This window comes from Trachurus trachurus (assembly GCF_905171665.1).
Source record: "Trachurus trachurus genome assembly, chromosome: 4".
Classification (NCBI taxonomy): domain Eukaryota; kingdom Metazoa; phylum Chordata; class Actinopteri; order Carangiformes; family Carangidae; genus Trachurus; species Trachurus trachurus.
In genome coordinates this window covers 18,180,009-18,202,682 of record NC_139898.1, presented here as the reverse complement: position 1 = coordinate 18,202,682, position 22,674 = coordinate 18,180,009, and the positions used below count along the sequence as shown (strand labels likewise).

Here is a 22,674-nt window from a genome sequence, read left to right as displayed (position 1 = left end):
AGCCTCCGCACGCACCGTAAAATTATTTCACCGGCGCAAGACGGACTCATGTTTTCATTCATCAATAATTAAAGTCAGAGGTTCAAAGAGGTTCACATACCGTCATAGTTCCGACCATAAACGGCGATTCGGCTCCGTTATTCTCATGACTCGCAGCGAAACCGAAAGTAAGGACAGAAAATCTGTTTGTCACCAGATCAATAAGAAGCACATATTCACTTGTTGGAATGCAAGCTAACAATATTTAGATGGACTCAAAGCTTTATCCTGTGTTTTATTCTACGTACAGACCACAACCATGTCATGATATATGATGAACAAATGATTTCCTGTTTTGAAAATCTGTAGAGCACTTTGCACATGAATGAAAGTATAAATGGAAATGTAGGTGTACTGTATGGGCTCTGATGCATTTGGCAACCATTGGCAATGGGTTATTTCAGGCACAAAAAAGTGACTAATTTCTTATGATCCGCTTACTCAGTGTTGCAGCTGCTGGAATAATTATTGGTTTTGCCCCATAAATGCATGCAGCTTTTCTTTGTTGAACCGGTAAATTGTTAGGGATGTTTGAATTTGCGTCAATTTGTTGCTATGTGAAGATTTTAACCCCCTAAAATGTTACATAGCCTACAGTAAACTGCGAAACCATATTTTATTTAAATGTTCTCAGAAAAAATGTATGATCGATTGACTGATTGAGATTTTGGGCTGTATGAACTCAAGTGACATGGCATTGAACATCAAACTAGGGTTGTTCGGTATACGGTACTAGAGTGGTACCGGGGTACTGACGCATTTAAAAAGGTACTATACTGCGCTTAGATGGGACCGGTACTTTCATTGGTGACGTCGCCACGTGAAATCGCCGCATTGTAATTTGAGCCACAGCGAGCGAGTGAGCGAGCCACAAACGAAGCAAGGTGCTTTTTTTTTTATTGCCATTACAGCGCGACCTGTCCATGTGCCTGGGTTTGTGTGTGTATCTGTGTGTGTGCGCGCGCCACAGACTCGTTAATTAATGCAAACACTGCTGGTTGATAAGTTTCGTTTTTACCACGCACCACCACTGGCATGCTCTCTCTGTCTCTCTCTGTCTCTCTCTCTCTCTCTCTCTCTCTCTCTCTGTGTGAGTGAGTGAACACAGCGATGGAGCGCTACGCGGAGATGAATTAACGGAACGATGAATCAATTTGGTCTACATATGGGAAACAATAGGTGTGTGTGTTTGAACCTTTGTGTTTCATTCTATAAACTACTGATAACAATTTCTCCCCAAAATTACAACTGGTCAAAATAACAAAAAAAGATGCAGTGTTTTCAGACCTAAAATAATGCAAAGAAAACAAGTTGATATTCATTTTTAAACAGACCACTAATGTTTTAATTTAGGAAGAGTTCAGATTAATATAGATGGAAATTTAATCATGCAGCAGCAGTAACTGTTTACTGATTTACTGATTACTGATGCATATGTTATAGTTCTAAGATTTTCTATTAAAATAAAGCCAATAACAACATTTTTTGTGTTCTCTTTTTATTTGGAAAAGTACCGAGTACTTTGTTGGTACCGATACCGGTACCAAAATGTTGGTATCGTGACAACACTACATCAAACACGACTCTTTATTTGCGTGAGCTCTGGACTCCAGCCTTATCTGTTTGTCAATTGTGAGTTGTGTTAACTTGAGATGTCATAAAGGAGGAAACCGAGCACATGAATAGGTGTTACTTATCCACTTTACCCAGGGGACTAACGTTACAAAAAGTCTCATTATTTACCAGTGACACAGAGCGACCTCCAAAAAAAAAAAAAAAAAAAGGCTCCATCATCTCCACAGCACGGCTGGCCTGGCCTTTTGATGTTAATGAGCCTACCACTGCTCTGCTGTGTGGGCCAAGTCCTTGGTCAGTGAGACAAAAATAGGAAGCTGCAGTCCTGATAATGTCACTCAGAGAAGAATAACATACATTTTAGTGGACAAGTGCTACAAATGCGTTTTGGCAGGCAATGAAATCACCTGCTACTGTATATGGATATTTGAGATAACAACACATAGAGCAGCTGTGGCCAGGACATCACTGCGTGCAGGTGATAACTGCAGTGTAGTTGCATTAATAACATGCTTAATGCTCTGATATGTTTTTGCTTGTAATTGATTGCGTTAAATGAAAAGGGCTCACCTGTAGCAAACCTGTCTCTCTTATTTTTAAGGAAACATTATTTTTGTGGATTGCAAATGTTTTTGCCGGTTTTTTCTTGTATAATTGGCAAGACTTTGACACCAGTGACTGGAGTTAGTGTCTTATGTCCTGCCTGTGAAATATTGCTCAAAATTAGGAAATGTACAGATGTTACTGGTTCAAATTTGCGGACTTCACGCGTGGTCCACGCGAGACGGCACAAGACTCATGCATTTTTTTTCTTTGGCGAGACAAGAGGTTTTAATGAAAAGCCTCAATGTGCCAAAACAACCGCCAGGTGGCATCTGTGAGAACGGAGGACGACAGGCGGATGACTCAGTGATCTGTGCAGTAATCCACAGCTTAAACTCTAGGCTATTAAACTAGAACTAACTACTGTATACACTGCCTAAATCACAGAAACTATTGTAATATGATAAAGCCTGTCTTGCTTTATGACTTGATGATTATGTATCACATATCGCCGCGATTAGGAGTGGCGCTGTTCATGATACAGAATACAAGAGGATGAAAGGAGAACTAGCTGCAGACAGTAAATAATATAGTAGCCTAGTTTTTCAATGACAAAATGTAACGACGGCAGCTACAGTAGACTATAGCCCACGTCTCACTCTCTTTTTTCGGTCATCTGTCTCGTCATCTCCAAAATGTGTTTTTAAAATGAGCCAACTACAGTACTGTGCAGTAGTGCCGCAGATTTCTCACTCCGCACCTTGTTTGAGAGTGCAGCTGGATGATTTCTTGTGAATGAACGGGTCTGTGTCACTTTGGGGCTGGGCGATAAAACATAGGATAAATAACTTTCCCTCGATAGAAGACGCGGCCGATACAAAGTGACACCGTCAGCCATGCAGCCGGCCTGGACTTTTTATTTTTAATTATGAAGGATCATCTGCGCAAGGCAAAGATGATAGCATCAACAAAACACGGCGTAACACACGCGGCTGTATGGGACAGGCTTTTATTTAATTCAGAACAAACCGCTTAGCAAAAATGGAAAATATAGTCTATAATAATTAATTGATCTGTTGTTTGGCCACTGTTTGAAAATAACCCGAATTATGAGCAAATAATCTGATCCAGAACAGCAGTCATAATCAGACTTCTTCTAAATAAACCTAAACATTAAATAACTGGGTCAGGTCGGACCATGGGGTTATTTTTTCTCTTCTTCTTCACAGGAGAAAATGAGGTGCGCTGCGCTCACGGACGCGTTGATGTTTTGTGATTTATCTGCTGCCTTGACTCTGCCCTTTATACATGTGCGTTCAGATTAACAATAAAACAAGCCATGGTTGAGTTTATTGAGTTTTAGCTGCTCAATCTCATTGTTTCAAAGAAAAGGGATTGATTTTTATAACGAAATGAAACGAAAACAATATTATATTGATACATTGTTGTAAAAAAAATCCAAAAGAAACGAAAATGAACTAAAGAAAATAACTTTCACACACACACATTAAAACAGTGCGATTGGTTGAAAGCTGATAATTAGCCATGTGCTTATAAGCTGATTGGCCGAAACCAAGAACAAAGCCGCGTGAATGGCCAATCGCCATGTGTTAACATTTCCATATTCCGCACATTCTGTGACAAACTGTAAACTGTTTTCTTGTCTGTAACAACATCTATTGCACGTCTGTCCGTCCTGGGTGAGGGATCCCTCCTCTGTTGCTCACCCTGAGGTTTCTCCTGTTTTTCCCTGTTAAAAGGGTTTCCATGGAGTTTTTCCTCAGTCGATGTGAGGGTCTAAGGACAGAGGATGTTGCTACGATGCCATGTGAAGCCCTTTGAGACAAACTGTTTGTAAAAACGGGCTATACAAATAAAATTGCCTTGCCTTGCCTTGCCTTAACGGCCGACATGTAAATCAGCTGTTTCGATGGGCGTTATATGAATAGAGATGTTAATGTGGTACTTTGCACATAGGCTACTTTCTGTAACTGGAAGAAAAACAGCCAGCTGGAAGAATGTGTTGCCTAAATCTTTTACTGTGTGGGAGATCTCCACCAACGTAGCCGGGGAGAAAGTGATCAAAAGTTGTATTGTGTGTTTAATGCAATAATAATATGACCTAACAACAGATGAATTCGTACATAAACAGGTCCTAAATTATGAAATGTCATAGTTTTGAAGTTTAGAGGCAAAACAGGTTTTATTGTCAGTAGTCGCTGGAGGGACGATTGATACAGCTGTTTCAAATGTCCCTCACGCCACCGTGCGTAGTGATTGTGGTCACACTGCGCGATCAATATCTGTATATAAATCACCAAATTAATAGCCTAACTGTTTTGCAATGAACAACAACCGATTTGAATGAACAACATGTATTTTTAATAAACACCACATATTTTTAATGTTCGTGTTTATGACGTGAATCAACAGATATTCAGCAAAGTGAGGGGAAAATGCCGAGGGAAAAATGACAATATGTTCAACTGTGTATCCATAAACATGACTTAGGGCAGGGAAATAAGTAAATTAAATTAAAATGCAGTTGTCCAACAACTCGTACAAAAGAAGAAAGGCGAGTTTAATCGAAATGCGGATCTTGACAATTGCGCACGGGACAAAAATATTTATTTGACCTATTTATATTGTGAGAAATTATGTGACATTTTGGCAATAACAAGTACACTAGTATGTTGTCCGATATGCTTCATAAAAACGAGAGTAATGTCAGTAGTTTCTGTTTAAAACATGCTGTTTCAACCGTCCCTCCTCTGTGTCTCAAACGACCCGCATAGGTGGGGCGTTTGAGACAAATGTCAACTTACGTTCAAAGTTATAAAACAGCGCGATCATCCAACATATGTGTTAAATTACACTTGTAACTAAGAAAATACACATGTGAGTTGTTGATCACATGATAAAAATGTTTGTGTACATAACGTCATCTTTGAAAAAGACGTTTAAATGAAAAGTGTATCAATCGACCCGGCTCTCCCCTAGACTATATTTTCCATTTTTGCTAAGCGGTTTGTTCTGAATTAAATAAAAGCCTGTCCCATACAGCCGCGTGTGTTACGCCGTGTTTTGTTGATGCTATCATCTTTGCCTTGCGCAGATGATCCTTCATAATTAAAAATAAAAAGTCCAGGCCGGCTGCATGGCTGACGGTGTCACCACTCTCATTATCACTGGCTGTTTGTGTTGTCTGTCAAAAAATGGATGAATTAAACCTATAGACTTTGTATCGGCCGCGTCTTCTATCGAGGGAAAGTTATTTATCCTATGTTTTATCGCCCAGCCCCAAAGTGACACAGACCCGTTCATTCACAAGAAATCATCCAGCTGCACTCTCAAACAAGGTGCGGAGTGAGAAATCTGCGGCACTACTGCACAGTACTGTAGTTGGCTCATTTTAAAAACACATTTTGGAGATGACGAGACAGATGACCGAAAAAAGAGAGTGAGACGTGGGCTATAGTCTACTGTAGCTGCCGTCGTTACATTTTGTCATTGAAAAACGAGGCTACTATATTATTTACTGTCTGCAGCTAGTTCTCCTTTCATCCTCTTGTATTCTGTATCATGAACAGCGCCACTCCTAATCGCGGCTATCAGGCTGTCAGCATTGTCCCCAAAACGTCTGAGCAGTATTTAGTACGGTGCTGCCACCTAGAGGAAAACAGTTGTGGTGAAAAGTCACGCGATCACGCGATCCTGCAGTGCAGGAAAAACCCCGCAATTTTGAACCAGTAACATCTGTAAGTACATTAATTATACTCAAAACACTCAAACATTCTGATGCACTGTAGGCTCAATTTTTGATTGTTTTATGACAATCTATTTTATGACAGTCTGAAGATGCTCTGTAGCAAGTGGAAAGATTGTGGGAGGACCAGTGTGAATGGTTTGCTGGTGTAGTGTTCACCCGTTACTGTAACTGTTGATTACAGAGGGCGGCCAGTAAGAGACAGAGAGGAGGTTCAAAGCTAGAACTTTGTGGTCAAGCTTTTTCATTGTCCACACACAACACATTAGTGATTACTAAAGTGCAATAATGAGCAATTTTTAATTAATATTACTTATGCATGTTACACTGAATACAATACTGTGAATGGCACCTTTCTCTTTATGACTGGGATGAGGCGGTATGCCAGTGGGCGGGGACAATCTGCCAGGTGTACAGTAGATAACCATGGTAACAGCGGTGATAATAATCAACAAAAACCTGATGAAATGAATGACGGAAGGAAAAAGTTGACCCTTTTTCAACAAAAATGTGCTGTCTTGCTTGGTCACCAATGACCTATATTGAATATAATATATAGGATAGTAGAGAGAGAGACAGGAAATGGGAGGTGCGAGATTCGAACCGGGGTCGCCTGCTGACTATAGCCTCAACACATTGGGCGGGTGCTCTACCAACTGAGCTAAACAACGCCCCACCTTTTTGATTATTTAAAGAAGCTTTAGTTCAGACTGTGTGATAACAAAGTGCATGGGAATAGTAGATGTAAGCTGTGTTGGTTCATTCTCCCTGCTCTCATATTGTTTTCACCTGTGTCAGGCAGCTAATTTAAACACATAGCCTTCAACTTTACTGCACACAACCTGCTAAGCACCAGCAGCACACGGACACAGTAAGTTAGAGAAGTTTTCCAAACTTAATGTTGTAGGAGATACAGTTGCCTGCAGGTTAGTTGGTTGTGGCCTTGTGCAATGAAATGTTGCAGCTCCACTGGAAAAGTCTGCTGTTGAGTGGTCCGCTTGAGGGCACACTGATGGAAGTCGTTGAGGAAGGTGAAAGCATTGCTCATTGACTTTCTCCATCCACATTTGCCAAGCAGATGTGTGGATTAAAACCACTGACCTTTCTGTCACCTCTTTAACTTCTAGGGAACTGCACTGTCTCTGTCTCTTGCTAAATCAAGACCACACATCAGACCAGTGTTCTTCAAAGTGGATCTCTGCCGTTGTGTTTAATGTTTTACTGAAATGAGAGGCCACACCGTCGCCTTCAGCTTGTCTTTATCACCACTGTGGGAATACATTCTCATGCCCCACAGTCAAAACTCAGTTCCCTTAAGTAACAATTTCCCCTCTAGCTGTTCCACTGGTTCGCTAATAAACGTATTACACTGTCATCAGCTCAGTAATTGATGGTGCCCTCATGTGACATGGGCTGTCACTAAGCTATTCAGAAAATATCACTCTATCAGACTCCTTGTAAATTAATTCAAAGCTGAGCACCCTCTCATGTGTTGCTACCATTTTATGTGCCTTATTTTTAAGGTTTTATGTGTAAAATCATAAAACCTACAGATTCTCATCAGTGTGAGCTTTGTAAAAATGGATTATATTTTGGAGCCTAATTCCTCGTCTGCTCCCTCCGAGGATCCTAATTTTTTTTTTACATTAATTGGATGAATTGGCAGAAAGGGGATGTGCAAATTTAATGTTCTCTCTGCCATCTGAGCCACCGCTACCTCCATGTCTTTATAAGTATGAAAGAGCATGCATATGCACAGCTACTTCAATGGGAGTTATCTGATTGTGGGCTTTGATATCGGCAGTTGAAGCCGAAATGGCTGACCACTTGCATCAGGGCTCCTCTAAGAGTGGAGGCCAGCACTCAGGCTGCTCGATCGAAGCTGCGAGATACTGTTACCAATCGATGCACCATGCTCAGAGGCGTCCAGGAGCATCTCATCACTTACCTGCCCTCCAGCTGACGTACAGTATGTGTACACAAAAGATGTGATTCTTTGGGAGGACGCAGCTCAAGCGGGTTATACAAGTTGTGACGTCATTACTAAGTTTGGGAGGGATCCCCAAGCGGGTTGGTCCACTCCTCTGCAGCTGCTCCTCTCACTTTCTCACCGTCTTCCCGTCCCTGCTCTATTATTTATTGGCCATTACACATAGCTCAGTGTGCAACAGTCCACTGTAGGCCTCAGTAAAGCTGAAGTTCACTAATAGTGCAGGGTTCACTCCCATTTCCAAGGAAGGGACATATCCTTTTAATGCTAGACTGGTTTTATTCAAAGTAAAAAAAAACAAAAAGAAATGTGTCTGTTATATTAACTCCTGTCCAATACAGAGACTCTGCTTTTAAGTCACGCAGGTAGCTGCTGTTGGGCTAGTGTGATATAACTTTTTCAAAAATATCTTCAGCTGAGAGAGAGCCTGCGAAGGCACCAAACCCTGTTGCAAAAAAGAGAAAAGCAACTCACCCAAGTTTGGATGGATTAGACCATGAAAGATGAGGAAAATGCTTTGAACTTCAAACACACGATTGCTCTTCCTCAGACATGGAGGAGGTTTTCACGTCATCTGTGTCATCACAAGCCTGATGTCACATGAACCTGAGGCAAGCTTGACAACTCAACTCATGCATTCATGTCCATACACAGTCCTATATGATGACCTAAGCCGTATCTAATTACTGTGACGTCACCATCCCCTGTGATATCTGATACAGTATGTCTGGCAGTAAAATGACCGACCTATTTACCTTCCTATTGTTAGCCAGCTTAGAGCCGTGCATATTTTTCTGGGTCAAACACCCTGTGAACTTGAGTATGTGAATTTAGCTTAGACTATTAAACTGTCAGCTCGCACCACAGGCGAACCCATTGTGGGAAGCACAATAGTGATCATTTGACAGAGAGATAAAAAGAAGGACTGAGGGAGTCAAATGTAAATCAGCTTCACAGGGCTCCAGGTATATTTCAATTGCAGGAGCGATTATGAGGTTTTCATGGGCAATGATGGTGGGAATGTGATATTGAAAAAAGTTTTCTTGGCTTAGAGTTCAGAGAATTGTCACTTTATTGCATCTCTATTTAAATATGTCTTCAAAGATTATTTCTTTCCATCATTTTCTCATAAAGTACAGGGCAAGTGGCAGAGTTGGAGATGCACTGGTTTCTCTTCCGGCAAATATGCAATTTACCGATAAAGTCGAGGGTAAAATAAATGCCACCAATTTCTTTCTGTGAATTTTTCACGACAAACATATAGACATTTATATTTTGCTTGGTGCTTTGCCTTTTAGTGAATGTGGGAGTTAATCTGAAAAACCTTGATAAACAGGCTTGGACCCTGGTCATATGTAAGCAGTGTCTGTAACCTGATATGTCCTGTCCTCTAAAAACTCAGAGGTTGTGCTGTTTGGTCTTTCCCGTTAAGTCTTATTAAAAGTCAGTGGCAGTGAACATGGCTCTTTGTTGACAGAAGATAGATGTGAGGTGTACTAAGCAGCAGTCCGCTTACCTCGACAGCAGCCTTGGCTCGCTCAAACTCCTCCTCCAGGGACTGGTGTCTGGACAGGAGGGAGCTGCCCCACCGCTGCTCCTTCGATAGACGAGCCTGTCACGAACACACACATGCACGCACACATACATACACGTTTCATAATATATACATTTATGCACATAAAACAATCAGACACTCAGTGCACATCACAAACACTCACGCTCACACACACACACACACACACAACATATCACACACACACACACACACACACACACACACACACACACACACACACACACACACACACACACAACATATCACACATACAGTACGCGATCAGATCAGCCAGAGGAAGAGACAGGCAGGGAGAGTGTGCAGGGTCAGCCGTCTCTGCTTTCCCAGGGACAAGTAAATATCCCTGCCTCGACAAAGCCTCTGACATGCTTAGGAAGGCCAGCAGAATCACTACTGTCAGCATCCCACCCCCCCCACAGCCGCTACAAACTTGAATATGAAACCTCGCTTTGCTGTGAAAATGAAATCGACCAATTACACGCACATGGTTTTTGCATTATGCGAGTGCGGTGTGGCTTACATGATTCCACATTACACCTACATTTAACTGCGGGGGGGGGAATGATTTTGAGATGCCCTTCCATGCTCTCACATGTGATATGGTTCTACATTTACTGTAAACAGCAGTGACTGTACGTATCCCGGGGATAACGAATCTATTACAGAGACCGAGGAAGCGTCTGCTCTGTGTGTGCTGACTCAGTGGCTCCCCTCAGGTCAGCCAGTACCTGTAACAATTCCTGTCTCTTCAGACTGCCACTATGGAAGATTAATTGAGGTTACTTAATGTCAGTGCCGTGATAATTGACTCAGAAGTAATTGCCTCATTCATTTATTGTAGATAACCACATTTTTATTTACAAGAACAAAATGCATGCAGTGTTAATAGAAAGTGAAGAAACCACAGTATGCTGTGGCAGGGTTGTTAAAAGAAAAATCCACCCTAAACACAACACTTTTTTTTTTTTTTTTTTTTTTTTTTTACAAACGGCTTATTGATTGTGTTATTGCTTCCTGGTCTTTCTTGATTTATTAGTTTCTTCTCGTTCCAGCAGAACTATATGGAGGACCAGTGATGCCACAGAACAAATAATAAACCATTTGCTTAGTTTCATATTGGAATAAGAATTAGGAATACGTTTTTTTATTAGGAATTTATAAATTAATAATTAATCATCATTGCCATGACAGTCCAGGCCTCGAGAGCTGTTAAAAGCCCTCAGGTTAGCTCTCCTACCAGTCAGTGAGCTCGTTATATTCCATGGCCAGTTGAGATTGTTTGGCCTGGTTGGTACCAGCACTGAAGACCTTGAGTGTCATGGAGAGGCTAAACAGAAATCCATTTCATAGGAAAATACAAAGCAGCTGGAAGGCAAAGCAAGGCAGCTTTATTTGTGCAGCTAATTTCATATACAAGGGCAATTAAAAGTGGAAAAAGGAAATGGAAAATGGCGAGGGAATCCAGATATTCTCATTAAAGTGCTTCTTCAAATATATTCTTTAAATAAATGGTTTACTCGATAAATGTACCATACTATTTCTTTTAAAGTTAAGAATTTTCTAGATGGATTCATCATTCATTGATCAATTCCTATTTTAAGTGCTTATTTAAATATTAAGGCTGTCAAAGTTAACGTGTAACGCAAAACAATTTTAGCTGCGCGGAGCCAGTTTCATTTCGGCGCCCATGCTATTTGTGTCGTTCACGCCAGACATGTAAATGGAAAACATAACAGTATCTTAGCTATGATTGGCTGTTAAGAGGAAGAGTTTATTGAATGGCCAATTTGATGCCAGAAAACAATTTGATATACATCTTCATTAGTTCCATTCACAGCTGAAAACAAAGATGTGAACCTTCAGAAGAAGTGGACCTTTTTAGATGAAATGAATTTACCATGCCACATATTGAGCACAAGGTCAAGAAGGAACTTCACTGTTCATCTAATAATCAATGCCTCATCACTCCAAAAAGTACAGGGCATGCCAAGCCTTTTATGTTTTGATTTCACACAATCATCTGAGGGTGGATTTTTCCTTGAGGCTCAAAATGTTAAGCCACATCTTGTGTTTTGTAATTGTGTTTATATCGCATGCAACACAAGTGTCCTGTATTTCCATGCTTATGTTTGGTTTGGTGTGTGTGTGTGTGTGTGTGTGTGTGTGTGTGTGTGTGTGTGTGTGTGTGTGTGTGTGTGTGTGTGTGTGTGTGTGTGTGTGTGTGTGTGTGTGTGTGTGTGTGTGTGTGTGTGTGTGTGTGTGTGATACCAGCCAAGTAGGAAACTAAAATCACTCTTTACCGTCAGCGAGCTACTATGTAACTCCTGAGCGAAACAACTTAAGTGTGTTTGTTTGCCAATAACTTACCTCCATCTTGGGTAGCTATCTTTAATCCTAAATCTATTATTTATCAGAGCGCTGAAAAGGTGATGTATGCTTAGCTGGCTTTGTGAGATCAACACTAATGGGCTCAGAGTAAGGCTGCTGAATAATTCATAGGCTATTAATCTAATAATGGCGTCTGGAAACAAGACCCCTTATGCAGACCTACACAGAGACATCAACTCAGGAGGAAAGCGCTTGACATTTGGACCTCATAGCACCACAAAGAAACGATCTCAAGACCAGCAGTAGCTATGTTGATTTCCTCTAAGGTGCTGTTTTGGCTAAAAATACAGTCAACCTGTTTTTGGTCTTTTTCTTAAAGTCAAATTTTGAGATGCTGTGATGCTGTTTTCCCGGTGCAAATGTAAAAGTCTTTCAATAGTATATGAAAGGATGCATAGGGAGGCTTACATGTCTTCCACTAATATACTGCCTGTTGAGCTGAAATGGAAGAATTGTAGGTGTTAGGACAAAATGATGGGTAAACAATCACACAACAGGGTCAGGGCTTTCCCTATAATTGGCTCATGTGTAGTACCTAATAATTTTTTACAAAAGCCAAAGCAGAATTAGTGTCTTAAAAAAAACAACCTTACTGGCCCATATAAAATATATTTATCTGGAAATAAGGTTTGTAAAAGTAGGTGTTAGCTTATACTGCTCAAAGCACAGCACAATTGTAAATGTATCTTTTTGGGAATGGGTTGAGTATGTGTAACAAGCGTTTTGCAACATTGCTAGGCTAACAAACATTTTCAAGTCCATTGAGAAGTAGTCAGCTTCAACCTGCATGAGGTTGATAGCATCCTCCCAACCTCTTTACTGCAGAATTAAACCAGGGAGAAAATCTGTCAAACAGCCAGAAATTACAGCTGTCACAGATGATTACTTTATAAAGGCAGTTTGAAAAATGCCAGCTTCTGAAAACTGCCAGAGAAAATGGTTAAGTGAGAGAGGAATCAACTTGGTACAGATACTAAATCAGCTGGCTAGTGACTACATCCACAGAGAAAGTGACCTGCCTGCAGACATCCGACTGAAAAGGAATTTTGGGGGGTTGCCAAGCGCTGTTACATTGTCAGTGTTACATTGGCTATGAGAAAATAATTGCAGTACAAATCTATGCACTGCCTTGTTTTACCAGTGTGTGCCAAAGCCTTCCAGAAACCTAGGGAAAACCCTGAGGGTGGCTTATTAGATACAAATTTTAAAATTAGAGCTACATTATCATGCATTAGCATGCAGTTGCTAAATACTGTACACACATTAAAATATTGATTCATGAAAGTATTATGTAGGGTCAACCATCAGTGAGAACAATATGTTTGATAAGTTTGATGCTTTCTCTTTTCAAGAGTAACAAACAATAATGTTGGTTATCGCCTGCTCCTGTCAATCTGAGCACTTACTTGAGATGCTAGGGCAGACTCTGGCTCGACTTTGGTATTTGCTTCCAAGGAGTTCTTATTCAGTGGCTCTAATTGGGTTTTACAATCTATGGACCTAAAGGAAAAGACAGAAATGTGTGTAAGTGATACAAATGCATTGCACTCAGATTGGTACAGATAGTGATATATACTATACAGATGCATTTCACATTTACCGTACAAGCGTGATTATTATTCTTTGAAATCAATGCAACCGTTGCAGATTTTGTACTTTTGTATTGTAATATCTCCACATGTCCACCTTTGATTGTGGTTATGGCAAATAAACAATCAATAACATACGTAATTCAGATATGTTTGTTGTAATTAAAGACGGAGTTGTCCCTGTGGACAGTGAGCAAATGGCAATATGCTGCTGATGCCTGATTAGGATATACCTACCATAGAAACTCGTTAGATGAATTTTTAGATGAACGTCGTCTCTCCATTTTCCATTTTCTGTTGCCATTCCTCTCAGGGTTGGGGTTCAACTCTTCCCATTTATCCAATGGTGAACCAATGGTCACTGGTGACAGTAACAAAATAATAATAAATCATAAATTAATAACAGGCTAAATTGAATCATGTTCATACTGTATATTGTGCATCAAAAACATTGCCCTGCTTGATCAAAAGAGTCGCATCTCAATCTAAAACTAACCAAAGTCTAAAACTGAAGTGAAATATCAACCAACCTGAGAACAGGCAGTTGTGAGTAACGCTACAAAGTAATCCGAGTACTCGTAACGAGAAATATAACTCGTTAGTTCCATGAGTCAAGTAATCCGTAACTTTGTTATGATTTTAAATAAGTAATCCGTTACTTTAAGGAAGAGCGAATCCCCACTGTGTACTGCACCTGTCTGTGTGACTGTGTGTTTGTGTACCCCTGGCAAGCAGGTGGCAGAGAGGGCAGTGTTTACATCGTGGAAGTACAGTAGGTACTTGCATTATTTTGAATTTGCTGGTGAAAAGGACAAGAACATGATGTCATTCAGGACTTCTCGGTACATTTTAAGGAGGGTTTATGTCCTGTGGTCAAATAAGCTGCAGCATGTGCGAGGCGTCGCAAAGGGCTTTTTATTTTTGGTAAGGATGAGTATTCTAATGCATTGCTTTTATTTATAGGAAACGCAGGAACGTAACAAATATACTTTTAACTGACAGTAACTTTGCAATTTTAAAAGTTACTGTCCAACACAGCTGACAGCTGGACAAGTACTATGCTTTTTTGAAAAAGACAAAAAAGCTAATTTCAGTTTTGCTGTGTCATATTGCAAAAGTGCTGATTTAAAAGTAACTTGTTAAATTTTCCAATAGTTGGTAAACAAACCTTTAATCACTGTGTGCAAGACAGAAAATCAGTGCTGTGGGTGTCTAAACAAAACGAAAAAAAAAAAAAAAAAACGTCTGTGCCCACATTTCTGACAGGAAAATAGGAAAACATTTACTTGTAAATGATGGTAGGGTTACAATCAATCTCACTGCCATGGATTATTCTGTAGTCCTTCTCACTTATACTTCCAGTCCAGTGTAGTCTTACTCTGCATAATTAGTTCTCATTGAAGACTTTAACCTTTCCAATGGGCAGATACAATAGTAATTGGCGGTTTTCCCCTATTGTCTTTTAGGGGACAAACTGGGATGATTTCTGTGGTCTGTGGAAGTCCTCCTCTACCTGAGTCAAGTGAAGCTCTCTCTGGGGTTCTCATGCTTGGTCCCGTCTGTTCAACTTCCACTTGGATCAGCTCTGTCTCGTCCGTTTTCTTCCTGTGTGGGTTGTTCTTCTGTCCGTCACTCCGGGACGTTAGGGGACTCCTCTTGTCCTTACTGTTCCTCCTTTCACCAGGTTCAGTGAGATCCAGCAGGTCCAGTGTTGAAGAGAGAACTGGTAGGAGATAACACTAGGTTAGCATGCCTCCTTTCATAAATGTAGAGTGAGTTGTGTTATATATTTCTAAGCTCATATTTCTAATGCTTCAATGTGAAAAGGGTCTGAAGCAGCAGGGGGAGTATAGTTAACCTCAGTAGATATGTTCTTCAGTACTCCCGGAGTGAGTGTTCTTTGACAGTAGAAAACCCCTGTTTCACTGTACAAGATTGTCCACTCCACAGCCTGGTCTTGCAGATCTCTTCATCATCTATCATACTTAACTTCAGTAAGTTTGTCTTTGTGATAAAGTAGAAGAACAGGTTTCACTTCTTGTACTGCATGAAGGTTTGATTTTGACGTACATGTTCTTTGACACGGTGAGTTGAGCTGTCAAGGGTGCTTAAGCTGTCACCAAATTGCCGCCTGGGTGGACATCTAAAAAAAATTGCAGCTGGTCTTTTCAGAGAATCCTGATATACTTCTGGCCACTGCTCAGTCTGATGAGAAAGAGGCAGTCCCTTGAGGAACTCCACTTTGGTCAATTAAGTGCCGGGCTCAACTTTTGGCTGTTGTCTGGTTGTTCATGGCTACAATGTTAAATGTAATGTTGAGATTTCTTTAAAAGAAGGAGAATTTAAATTAAAGACCTTAAGTAATGGCAGAGTTTAAGCGTTTGTACTTAGTTTCTCAAAATGCTTTTGCAGCTTTTCTTGTGAATTATACAGCTTGTTCTTTCTTCTCAGAGCAGATTTTCATCCTCTGTTCACAGTATATGTTTTGTTCATATCTTGTTTATTAAATATTTTCTGTGTTCATAGTTTGATCTGTTGTGGTTTGAGTCCAGTCAGTATCATATTCTGCTGCTGGCTGTGCATTGCCAAGCATGTGCTGTATTTTCAGGCAGCATCTTTTTCTGGATTTTTGGATTTTCTGGAAATAACATCAACAGTGCTGCATAAGTAGTGATGGTCATATGATAATACTTAATTATAATCATAATAATTATAATATCTATTATATCATTGACATGAAAAATCTAGAAAATCTTCTGTGGATTGCAGTGATAAAGGAGTGCGTGTTGATCTTTGTCAGTGACACCTGATTTTTTTTTTTAAATGCGTCATTGTTAAACAGCGAAACAAACACATTGGGAAGCAGCTAAGTTTAGGTAAGATAGGAGATCCTTGTAAAACAGTCATTTTATACATTAGTTATTTGGGGCCCTGCAAAGCTTCCTCGCTCTTTCCTGAGGCCCTCGACTATGCCTTTTTGTGCAGTGCAAGCTCAAAACTACACGCATATGACTACATAATTGGCATGCCGCTGTTTCATGACAACCAACTGAGATCATTTGTTGGCTGAAATCTCTGCATAATTAGAGAGTATGTTCGTTTCCCATGCCTTGTGCTCTTTCAATGACAAGTACAATTACAAATCAAAGGAGACGTACACGTGAGGAAGTTGCCTGAAGAGTTCTCAGCATCAAAAAGAGAACGCAAGCTGCTCATGAAAAGGCAATGATGTCAAAACTGTTCTGGCACCCTCAAGTCTACTTGAAATGATGAGACTGGGAAGACAATTGCACTTCAGCTGGATATTTTAACTACATGTTTCTGTAGACTGTATTTTTAATGAAAGATGAGTTGCCACATGGGGGCCGCTGGACTGATACTGAGCAACGTGACCACAAGGTTTTCAGCTTTATAACACAATGATGACTGAGAGAAAATATGAGACGGAGAGAGTGAGTGAATGACACAGCCTCTGAGAACTAGTGAGGTGTATAGCTTATGATGACATGGACATCCTTTAGATCTGCCATTCCTTGTTTGGCAAATGATACGTTTCATTAGGGAATAGACTGATCCTAAATCAGTCATGAGCAATCAGCTGTCAAGAGTTCAATGGTGAGAACCATGTTGTCTTTACTGTATTCCTGTGAATATTGAACAGCTTGTTAGAGCGAAGTGCTGACAAAAGGGGGAGAGTGTGGCTCTTGAGAAGAGGGGATTTCATTCAGTGAGGTGGGTGATGATGAGAACTGCCTCTGGAATAAATCAGTTTCAGCCCACACTCGTCAATGTCTAAGTGATGTTCCTTGTCATCAGGGGCATCGGCCTGATGAGGTTTAGATAAAATAATATTGATTTCCATTTCTTACGTAAATTGAAAAATGTAAAAATATAAACATGTACAGCTAGTGTGTTTCTAAACCCCCAATACCCATGAAACCAATTCATAATTTATGGTAAAGTTTTTTAAAATTCCATTAGCTGGCAAAAATAGTCATCAGCCTCAAAATTACAGTAACGCAGCATGCCAGAGAGAGCACAACATGGTGTAAATCTCATGTGGATCAGCATATTTAAGCATGTGATTATCATTAATTATTGATTTTCTTTCACTGTCCAACTCAGTAACTGTAACTTCAGTTTTATTCAGTGGTTGATGCCCTGCCAGCCTGTAGTCACAATGTGAAAAGACTTACAAAACAACTACTATGATCCACTTGAACCTCCCTCAAAACATACTATACCTGAAATCTTTTAATATTGCTCAAAGTCTAAATTCTAGACTGAATTGGACTATTTATGGGATTTCTAAATTGACTTGACCAGTTATATGAGGCCTACATCGCTGACAGCAGGAGCAGCAGGAGGCTTTAGGGAGACAGAAGGTCAAGAGCTTCACCACAACGTTCCTTCACACTGAACCCGGCTGAATCAGCACGGTCAGTGGCCAGTTTAGAGATGACACATGTCAGCTGCTCAGTCTGTTTGCAGCAAATCTTAGTTCAAAAGATGGTCCAGCTCAGTGATCCAGGTGCCATCCATGTGGAAACCAAGATGCCATTTGGCAGCTGCTTAAGTCTGAACATTTAATTTCTCAACACGTACTTGACCATGTTGATTTTCATTGACTTGTGGAATTAAGTGGTTACAATTAATATACACAACACAATGCACATTTGTACTAAGGTAGACACATACATTTTGCTTGTATTCGTGTCAAGACCTTTTTACACAGTAAATTATTTATGTTTATTGATTAAACTTTTTTTTCGGGTAAAAGCAAGATTGTTGCTGCTTGAATAGATGGGCTGGCACAGATGCATTTTTATCATCTTCCCAATGGAAAGTGATCTCAGACCTCTGTACCCCCCTGTATGTGTATTTTCTCTATTTGCACATTTCAGCAAAAATAAAAAAAGGAGTGTAAACACTGGCAGGTCTTTCTCTCAAATACTGAAAAACCATTTTACACTTGGCTGAGGTGGGAAAATTGGTCTACTGATAAAAACAAATTCTGACAAACTACAATGGAAACAGACTTAGCACATAAATCACAATGTACATAAAGCATGTGACTGCTCCACTGAAGAGACAAAAAATAGTGCCAGATGATTAGATCTGAGTGAAAAGAAAAGAATACTGTAATCTTACTCAAATAAAGGAGTAAGTAAAAAAAATCTGTAGCATGACAAAGCACCGGCCCTGGTTTGGTCAGGTTTTACCATAAAAAAGGCTGGGTTAGGTTTAAGGAAAGTTTATGGTTGGGTTACAGTTAGCGTTTTGTTTAGGTAAGAGGACATTCGTCATCACATGAAGTTAATTTTGTCTAATGGTTATGTTTGACAGAAAAAGTGTTGACTTGCAGTTTTAAACAAAATCAGGGATCTCCTCCTGGCCATAGTCCTGTCTTTAGTTAAACTCAACCCAGCCAACTCAAACCTCCTCCTAACCCAGACTTTGTTACTCTATGCTCATGTGTCTCATGTATTTTTTTGCACTGCTTGAAAACATTAGATATTATATTCTGTGTTACTATAAACAGAGATGATGAGCATGATGCTGATTCAGTCAACACATGATGGCACAGGTGAATAAAAACACAAGCTCCTTTTTTCCCATGGCTGATAAAAACATGTTGCCGCATTTAATGAATCACTAGAGCTTGTTCCTCATATACTTCAGTGTGTAGATGTACTTGTTTTCCTCTAGTGTCACAGTCATAACAATTAAAGGGCATCTTGATGAAATATGATGAATAGAAACAGTATTAATAATGCTTAGAAGTCAGGTATGTTTGCATGTCATCTGTCTGAGTCAGAGACTTAAACATCACTGTACAATACCAGCTGTGTTGGAAGTCACTGGGCGGGAAACTCCATCGCACTTGGTCTCGCAGAGGAAATCGTCGATAGAAGGGCTAAGAAGTGGGCGGCTCTCTTGTTGCTCACTCACCAGCTGTAAGGGCAAACAGACAAGACAGACTCAGACTCTCACTTAGCATGTTTCTGTGAATCCACCCAACCCCATCATAACCATCTGGAAAGGTCCCTGCTATCTTAAAATAAAGTGAAGTTCACACCCTCTGCTCCTGCCTTAATGTTAATGCCTTATATTCACATGATCTTCAACATCTGTATCATTTTAGGTGGATAACTCACGTGTGCACTTTTGCAGCATTGTCTTTTACTCACGGCATCTTGACATAGATATGCTGAAGTGATTCAAATGTGCGTTTCCCTACTCAGATGCTGCAGGCTTGAAAACGTTTTAAGTTTGTGCCAGGGTTAATGTTTATGAGAGGAACACAGAGAAACATAGGAACAGTATTTGAACCTTTTTAAAATCAAAATTTTTTGAGATAACCTTTGAAACACGATCATGTGCTGCTCTTTGTTAACTGATTCCCATTTACCCATGCCACTGATGTTTGGCAAGTGGCATGTGGTTCTACTGCTGCAAGCTGATGGTGCTCAAATACACCATGTGTTCACATCTGATGCTTAGCCATTGGCTGATCAAGATCATCATCACACAGTCACGTCACCACATTTGCATGCACACACAAAACACAGTAACTGATACAAGTCATTGTGAGGCAGGAAATTGGAGAATACATGCACCATAATGACCTGGCCAGTGTAAAACCAACCTGTTCATGCAGCTGGCCCATAATGAGATGTCTCCCCACATTTTTGAACCAGAGCATTTAAAAAAAAAAAAAGTATGAGTGATGACTCTGCAGCCTAAAGATGTTTTTTATTTATCCATGTATTTATGTTTTTTCAGGGCTTTAGGCAATTTTGGACTGATGCTGACATGACAGGTTCTGTAGTGAAAGTGACCAGTTTCTCCCGTCTGTGCTGTTGAGTTATGGAAATACATACATATGGGCTCATTTACACGCAGTGGCCACTTGATTAGGTGCAATCACAACAGTTCAATAAATTGTACTTTAATACATAGAGATCTTCAGATTTGCTGGACACTGTTTAAGTGTTCCATATAGCTGTTCGTCGTTGAGGTGTTGGTGTTGTACTGAGTTGCATTATAGTTTTGTCATGCTGGTGCACCTGCATAAAACCCCATGTCTTTACTGCAGTGTATATAATCTGAACACGCGTTATGCTCATCACTGAGCCACTGAGAAGAGCTGGGCAGAGAGAAACCCAATGGATATGTCCCAAAAAGCAATTGTTAAACAATTATTGCTTATCTCACCTTCCAAACCATGGAAATGCTAATCACATTGCCCATGATGCACCAATTTGTAGGCTTGCCAGTGCAGGTGCAGAATAGGTTAGGTTCATTATGCAGTGTATATACCCTGAAGCCTTGATACTCCAGGTGCAGCTGGCCACATTTTGCCAAGCTATGCTTCATAATTTGGAGGTGAAATCCAGTGTTGTCCCATAGAAAGGGAGCCACTGCTGTTGTCAGCCTCTGTAGTGTGTGTGTATATAATGCTGGCAGCAAGGAAACATGACATTTGCTATTGTTGCTCACAAGCAGAATTTTAATGAAGGTGGTAAAAGTTTAATTACCAAGCATGGAATGGACTGCACACAACCTGCCATATGCTTGATATGAAAGATGTTGAATGGGCTTTTCATAGCACCATCTACCCTGCACAGTATACGTGCCCTTACAATTACTGACGTATAATATATCCATCCTGAATTATATTATAGCATTATAGTAGCCCTTTAACCCAGGTGTTAACTTGGCACTGTCTTTATCATTGTTTGCGGCTGCATAGATCCTATTAAATGCTCTTATTGTGCTCTTGTGAGTACAGTAGTTTATGTGTCTGAGATTCCCAAAAAGACGTGATGTGTAACTTTCTCTATTCAGTCTTCTGAAGCATGTCATTAATTCTCATAAAATTAGTAATTGACGTATCATGATGATGAAACAAGATTATGATGTTTTTTTGAAGGGGTTAATAGGGGCCCTGTGTCTCTGGGGACCCATAATGAACATTAGGGTTGATCTACGAGTGAAAACTAATTATAACTCATGACGAGGTGGATATTATTAATTCTCTATTTCATGCATATTTGAACAACTGGAATATTTCTTTACATTGCCAATTAATAATGAAGTTTAACAACAGAAATCGCTGATGATGACATTTAATTTGGAGCAGGATTCAAGAGAGAACACAAACATAACTTTTACCACTGATGCAGGACATTAAGTGTTGGAAAAAGTATATAAATAATACCTGGAGAAGGGTCATTACTTTGTGGAGTGAGAGTTTGTGCTGCTCTGCAAGAATGCTGACCGAGCACAGGTAATTAGAGTTTGTGCTGTTGTGGTGTCAGAATAAAGCTGTGGTTCCCGGGAAGTCTCCCAGTGTGAACTAATCTGATTTCACCCTCTGCTGCTGCCTGCCCATGCATTTTCCCCCAGTTTTGAGTACGGTGACAAATTATAGGTTGAGAATACACTCGTTTATATTTTTTTAAAGGTCAAGTATATTGAGTGTTTTTTTTTTTTTTTTTTTTTTTTTACAGTTTGTGCTTGTTTGGGAAAAGTGTTGCTGAGTTGGACTGAAGGCTGCACCAGTTATAGTTATAAGAGTTGTGAAAAGTGGATTCATCTCTGCTTCAAAACTCTATAAAAATCTGAATATTAACCACACAACTGGCCTTTAGTGGAAAAAACTGATAATCTCGAATGGCTTCTGCTTTTATTTGATGATTTTATCCACATTAACTCAAATGCTACCTCATTAAAATACCACCTGAAACATAGGTAGAAATGATAGAACTGACAGACCCGGCAGAGGAGAGAAACTCTTGCTTGTCATTCAGAGAAAACAAAAACAGCAGCATTCATCCACCCTGCTATTATTATTCACCACATCAAAACACTTCTTCCCTTTTAGCCTCTGTGTTGATGTGTCTGTGTGCTGATATGGTTCTTTGTGTTATGCATAAGGCAAAACTTCTTTTATATTTTTGAGACAATTGGCTTCCTTTCATAAAATAATCTTCAAATATCAGAATATTTAAGATGTCATATACAAATCTGGTTTACCCAAACATGCAAACAACAAGCAGATTAATTAATGAGTAGGACACTGTAGAGACGTTTCCTGTTTTTTCATTATTGTAACATTAAATATTTTCGTCAAAGAGAAAAACTAATTTGAAAATGTCACCTCTGGCTCTGGGAAATTGTCATTTCATTAATTAGTGATGAA

General features: G+C 39.9%; 1 protein-coding gene across 1 annotated transcript in view; it reads right to left on the bottom strand.

The window, feature by feature from the left end:
- pex5la (peroxisomal biogenesis factor 5-like a) overlaps positions 1-22,674 on the bottom strand; it is a gene marked incomplete at both ends in the record, with an annotated part of 89,508 nt that overhangs the window by 17,549 nt on the left and 49,285 nt on the right. Inside the window, 6 exons of the mRNA XM_083969523.1 lie at positions 9,430-9,525; positions 12,286-12,315; positions 13,284-13,377; positions 13,704-13,827; positions 14,980-15,189; positions 19,310-19,421. Of these exons, the coding sequence (XP_083825649.1) occupies positions 9,430-9,525; positions 12,286-12,315; positions 13,284-13,377; positions 13,704-13,827; positions 14,980-15,189; positions 19,310-19,421 (666 nt within the window). The remainder of the gene's footprint in view (positions 1-9,429; positions 9,526-12,285; positions 12,316-13,283; positions 13,378-13,703; positions 13,828-14,979; positions 15,190-19,309; positions 19,422-22,674) is intronic.